Raw genomic sequence first — 6,680 nt, forward strand, 5'->3', positions numbered from 1 at the left:
AGGAAAAAAATAATACTCTCCTCTGTCACTATATCTAGAATTCTAGGTAGGAAATAATTTTTTAAGAAGCTTTTAAGGGCTTCACTTCATTTTCTTCTAGCTCCTACTGTGGTGCTTAGAAATTTCATGCCATTTAATTTTTTTTTTTTTTTTTTTTTTCTGAGACAGGGTCCCACCCTGTTGCCCAGTCTGCAAGCATGACTCAATCATGGCTCCCACCTAATTTTTTTTTTTTTTTTTCTTTAAGACATGGTCTTGCTATGTTGGCCAGGCTGGTCTCAAACTCCTGGCGTCAAGTGATCATCCTGTCTTGGCCTCCCAAAATAATGGGATTATAGGCATGAGCCACAGCCCCATTTTTTCTCAACCTCTGACAGCATGCAGATTTTTCCTTTGGCTTCAATATTTTGAAAATTCATGATAATATGCCTTAGTATTTGTCTATTTTTATCCATGGTTTTTTAAGTTCTCTTTTTTTTTTTTTTTTTTTTTAAAGAGACACAGTCTCGCTCCATCACCCAGGCCAGAATGCAATGGCATGATCTTGGCTCACTGGAACGTCCGCCTTCCGTTTCAAGCAATTGTCCTGTCTCAGCCTCCCGAGTAGGTGGGACTACAGGTGCTCACCACCACACCCTGCTAATTTTTGTATTTTTAATAGAGACGGGGTTTCACCTTGTTGGTCAGGATGGTCTGAAACTCCTGACCTTGTGACTCACCCATCTCGGCCTTCCAGAGTGCTGGGATTACAGGTGTGGTCCACCATACCCGGCCTATCCATGGTTTTAAGGCACACATGATAAACCTTATTCTTCTGCAGAAATAGTTTTTGTTTTTTGTGTTTTTTTTTTTTTTTTGAGATGGAGTCTTACTCTGTCTCCAGGCTGGAGTGCAGTAGCATGATGTCGGCCCACTGCAACCTCCGCCTCCTGGGTTCAAGTGATTCTCGTGCCTCAGCCTCCCGAGTAGCTGAGATTACAGGCAGGTGCCACCACAGTTAGCTAATTTTTGTATTTTTGGTAGAGACGGGGTTTCACCATGTTGGCCAGGATGGTCTTGATCTCCTGACATTGTGATCTGCCTGCCTCAGCCTCCCTAAGTGCTGGGATTACAGGCATGAGCCACCGCGCCTGGCCAGAAGTAATTTTTGTTTAAGTTTTAGTGTTGTGTAATTTGTCGTGTACATCTTTGTACTTTTTTGGGGGGGCTGGGGCAGGGGTCAGGAATGGAGTCTTGCTCTGTCACCCAGGCTGGAGTGCAGTGGTGCAGTCTCGGCTCACTACAACCTCTTAATTCCTCGGTTCAAGCGATTCTCCTACCTCAGCCTGCCAAGTAGCTGGCATCACAGACGTGCACCACCATGCCCAGCTCATTTTTTTTTATACTTTTATTAGAGACAGGGTTTCGCCATGTTGGCCGGGCTGGTCATGAACTCCTGACCTCCAGTGATCCATCCTCCTCGTTCTCCCAAAGTGCTGGCATTACAGGCATGAGCCACCATGCCCAGCCCTTTGTATGTTTTTTAATGTAGGATGTCATTATTTGTCCACTTGACTCTCTCCCACTGGTCTGTAAGCTCCATGAGAGCAGGAATTGCTTCCCTTATGTGTGTGCTTAGCTTTTAGCACAGTGCCTAGGATATAGAAAACATCCTGTATATGTTGGATGAACAGATGCTTATTGTCAGTGGTTTAAGTTCAGTTCTTATCTTCTTTTTTTTTTTTTTTTTTTTTTTTTTGAGATGGAGTCTCACCCTGTTACCAAGACTGGAGTGCAGTGGCGTGATCTCGGCTCCCTGCAATCTCCACCCTACCACCCCCACTGCCGGGTTCAAGCGATTCTTTTGCCCCAGCCTCCCAAATAACTGGGATTACAGGCACCCACCACCACACGTGGCTAATTTTTGTATTTTAGTAGAGACAGAGTTTCACCATGTTGGCCGAGCTGGTCTCAAACTCTTAACCTCAAGTGATCTGCCCGCCTCAGCCTCCCAAAGTGCTGGGTTTACAGGCGTGAGCCACCATGGCCAGCCTATTTACTCTTAAAACTGAACTGCCTCGGTGTTTGTTTTTTTTTTTCCCCCTTCTGATGCCCTTCACACCATCATTTGCTTAAAATCTTTGATGTGTCCATTTTATAGATCACAATGCTGTCTTTGCAGCTGTTGAGCAAGAACAAATCTTACATAAGATTGCTCTGAGCATCTGCTTCCTTTTCTCTCTGTGACCTAAACTCTGTCCTTCCTGGCAACCAGAATGGAGATCATCATTCAGAAAATATTGAATAACGGGCCGGGTGCGGTGGCTCACGCCTGTAATCCCAGCACTTTGGGAGGCTGAGGCAGGCAGATCACAATGTCAGGAGATCAAGACCATCCTGGCCAACACGGCGAAACCCCATCTCTACTAAAAACACAAAAAATTAGCCGGGCATAATAGCAGGCACCTGCTACTCGGGAGGCTGAGGCAGGAGAATGGTGTGAACCCGGGAGGCGGAGCTTGCAGTGAGCCAGGATCGCGCCACTGCACTCCAGCCTGGGCAACAGACTGAGACTGTCTCCAAAAAAAAAAAAATACTGAATAACTATAAAATCTTTAAATAGAGATTAATTTGAAATGTACAAGTATTCAGCATATGCTATTTATATGTGTGTGTTCATGGATGTTTGTGTATGTAGTTTTGTGTGTGTGTGTGTGTGTGTGTGTGTGTCTCTCTCGATCCACCACCCACCCCATTCACCAGCCTGACAGAGGACAACAGTGTTTCCAAAAGGAATGTAACTCATGCGCATTTTTTTCGTGTTAAGTTTTATAAGAAGACCAAACAGCTGCCAGTCTTAGTAAAATGCTGTGAAGAGATCCAGCCACATCAGTGGAAGCCACCTGTAGAGAGAGAAGAACACCGGCTCCCATTCTGGTTAAAGGTACAACCCTCTTCCTCAAAGTCTGTGGGAGGCAAGTCACTGAAAGTTCTGAGAGAATATCAAGGGCTTCCTTAATTGACTAATGCTTTAGTTGTAGAACTAGGACTTCAGAAATCTTCCTCATTCACCTTTCTTCCCTTACTTTGCTTTTCTCCGGGTGATTCTACAACATTTTCAAAATAATGGGTAAAATGGTAATTTGCTAAAGGAAATTCAGAGAAGAGTTTCTAAAGTGTATAATTGGAATGTGGTCTTTGTAGAAATTTGATATACAGAGTCCCTTCTTGGAAAGATGCCTTGAGCTTGTCTCAGGTCCCTAAAACCTAGAAAGCCCTATTCTTTTTCCCAAATTCTGACATATGCTGGATCAGAGTGTTCTTGTTTCCAATAGGCCAGTCTGCCATCCATCCAGGAAGAACTGCGGCACATGGCTGATGGTGCTAGAGAGGTAGGACATGTGACTGGAACCACTGAGATCAACTCAGATCAAGGCCTAGAAAAAGACAACTCGGAGTTGGAGAGTGAAACTCAGTACCCACTGCTATTGCCTAAGGGTGTGGTCCTGAAACTGAAGCCAGTTGCCAACCGTTTCCCCAGGAAGGCTTGGAGACAGAAGCGTTCATCAGTCCTGAAGCCCCTCCTTATCCAACCCAGCCCCTCTCTCCAGCCTAGCTTCAACCCTGGGAAAACACCAGCCCAATCAACTCATTCAGAAGCCCCTCCGAGCAAAATGGTGCTCCGGATTCCTCACCCGATTCAGCCAGCCACTGTTTTACCGACAGTTCCAGGTGTCCCTCCACTGGGGGTCAGTGGAGGTGAGAGTTTTGAGTCTCCTGCAGCGCTGCCTGCTATGCCCCCTGAGGGCAGGACAAGCTTCCCTCTGTCTGAATCCCAGACTTTGCTCTCTTCTGCCCCTGTGCCCAAGGTAATGCTGCCCTCCCCTTCCCCTTCTATGTTTCGAAAGCCATATGTGAGACGGAGACCCTCAAAAAGAAGGGGAGCCAGGGCCTTTCGCTGTATCAAACCTGCCCCTGTTATCCATCCTGCATCTGTTATCTTCACTGTTCCTGCTACCACTGTGAAGATTGTGAGCCTTGGCAGTGGCTGTAACATGATCCAGCCTGTCCATGCGGCTGTGGCCCAGAGTCCCCAGACTATTCCCATTACCACCCTCTTGGTTAACCCTACTTCCTTCCCCTGTCAATTGAACCAGCCCCTTGTGGCCTCCTCTGTCTCACCCTTAATTGTTTCTGGCAATTCTGTGAATCTTCCTATACCTTCCACCCCTGAAGATAAGGCCCACGTGAATGTGGACATTGCTTGTGCTGTGGCTAATGGGGAAAATGCCTTTCAGGGCCTAGAACCCAAATTAGAGCCCCAGGAACTATCTCCTCTCTCTGCTACTGTTTTCCCCAAAGTGGAACATAGCCCAGGGCCACCACCAGCAGATGCAGAGTGCCAAGAAGGATTGTCAGAGAACAGTGCCTATCGCTGGACTGTTGTGAAAACAGAGGAGGGAAGACAAGCTCTGGAGCCGCTGCCTCAGGGCATCCAGGAGTCTGTAAACAACTCTTCCCCTGGGGATTTAGAGGAAGTTGTCAAGATGGAACCTGAAGATGCTACAGAGGAAATCAGTGGATTTCCTTGAGGAAGGAGAATAGAGTCTGGAGACTGGGAGCCTTCACTTCAGCCTCCGATTGGTGGCGAATAGGACGTAACCAATAGGAAACCTTTAAAAGGGTACTTAAACCGCAGAAGATTTTGCAACTGGGGCTCTTGAGCAGCTTGCTTTAGCCTGCTCCAACTCTGTGGAGTATACTTTTGCTTCAATAAATCTGTGCTTTCATTGCTTCGTTTCATTGATTTGTGCAGTTTGTTCAGTTCTTCATTCAACATTCCAAGTACCTGGACAACTTGTAGTCAAGACCCTCCGCCAGGGACATATTTTGGCAAGCCAGCCTGGAGGTAAGTCCAAATTGGGGGTTTATTTTTCTTTTCTTCTTTCATTTTTCTTTCCCTCTCTATCAAGCCTTCATTTTGGGGCATGGACTGGAGCTCTCTCTGTGCAATGCTCCCTCCACCCCATACAGGGGAACCTTTTCCTCTCTCTTTTCCTTTTCCACGTTGAGACTCAGCGGATAGCATCTGAACATGGAGGCAACTGCAGGACTGTGCCCGGGCCGCTCTCCAGTGAGACTGAAGGGTATCCATGTGGAAGCACTTGATCACCATCACCCAGTTTGGGTGAGGGACCTGAGTTCTCTTTTTTTGAGTCTTTCAGCTGCTGTTTTCTAATAGCTGTTTGGTAATTGAGGGCAGCTGGACAGGGCCACTCTCCATTGTTACCTGAAGGCCAAGGAGTGAATGGCGATAGTTTCCCTGCCCAGAAGGGAGAAAGATTCTTTTCTATCTTTCTTGGTTATAGTCTCTGATTTCTACATGTGACACCATTGGCAGTGGTAGCTCATTCAGGGCGAATTCACACTCAGTCCTCTTAAACCCTCTTTTCTTATGCCAGATTTTCTTAGAGTTAGCCAGTGAGGGCAAAAGACAGTGTCTCCTGGATATTTTGACTCTTCTACTCAATCCATTTGGCTGGATGATGACCTTTGGGGCCCACAGGCTTTAGAATACATTCTACATCTTGGACCTCCACTGAGGGGACCTTGTTTCCTTCATCTTCACCATATTATTTCAGTAAAATGGCGTGTCCTTACACAGGATCCATTGTCATGGTGGTGGATTTTTAAACATTCCCTCTCTCATCCAGGGCCAGAATGGAATAGCCAGCCCTATTATTTTATTTTTCATGTCTAAAATCAACCTTTTCCCCTGAAATTACCCATAATCCACATGACAAAAGAAACCTACCAGCCGCCTCCTGTTCCTCTCATTAAAGTACACAACTATCACTCTAGTGGAACAGGAAGTATGGGAAACCATGGCCTTACCAAATTATAAGGATGCTAGAGGCCAGTTGCTGTGGCTCACGCCTGTAATCCCAGCACTTTGGGAGGCCGAGGCGGACAGATCACCTGAGGTCAGGAATAGGAGACCAGCCTGGTCAACATGGTGAAACCCCATCTCTACTGAAAATACAAAATTAGCCTGGCATCATGATGCACGCCCAGCTGCAAGCCCAGCTACTCGGGAGGCTGAAACAGGAGAATTATTTGAACTCAGGAGGTGGAGGTTGCAGTGAGCCAAGATCGTGCCCATTGCACTCCAGCCTGGGCAACAAAAGCGAAACTCCATCTCCAAAAAAAAAAAAGGATGCTGCAAGGCAAGGCCTTCATCCAGGGATAAAAGGAGTTCATAGTGAGTCACCACTGGTGGAGAGAACCTTCCCAAAGTAGTGCTGGCACCCATCAAAGGTCACAGATGTCAGACAAAGATGGGACCCTAAAGGGGAACACCCTTAGGGACTCCAGTCAAGCAGCCAGGAACAATGGGCAGTCAGTGGAATTCTTAATTATAACACTATCTGCAATTAGACTTATTTTGCAAAATGCAGGGTAAATGGCCAGAAATCCCATATGTGCAGGTCTTCATGGGTGTATATCAAAACCCAACCGTGTGCAAAACTCCAGAACCTGTCCCATAATCAAAGGTCCTGAGGCAGAACCAGGTATTGTAGATGATCCTGTTTTTACAAGGGCCACCTGTCTCTTGGGGAATGGCAACCTCCCCCGTGTATCCTGTTGCCAAGTGCTCCTGAGGCTCAAACCCAAGAGCAAAAACCAGGGACCCTGCTAAG

At 46.7% G+C, this 6,680-nt stretch overlaps 1 protein-coding gene across 1 annotated transcript; it reads left to right on the top strand.

Moving 5' to 3' along the window:
- Positions 1-2,677: 2,677 nt before the first annotated feature.
- On the top strand, positions 2,678-4,782 carry LOC101020388 (YY1-associated protein 1; the record flags this gene model as incomplete). The annotated part of the gene is made up of 2 exons (XM_031661431.1): positions 2,678-2,923; positions 3,315-4,782. Coding segments are annotated over 2 exons (1,503 nt in total), but the record flags the coding sequence as incomplete, so codon positions are not given.
- Between the last annotated feature and the right edge of the window lie 1,898 nt (positions 4,783-6,680).

The sequence above is a fragment of the Papio anubis genome, unplaced genomic scaffold (assembly GCF_008728515.1).
Source record: "Papio anubis isolate 15944 unplaced genomic scaffold, Panubis1.0 scaffold1512, whole genome shotgun sequence".
NCBI lineage: Eukaryota > Metazoa > Chordata > Mammalia > Primates > Cercopithecidae > Papio > Papio anubis.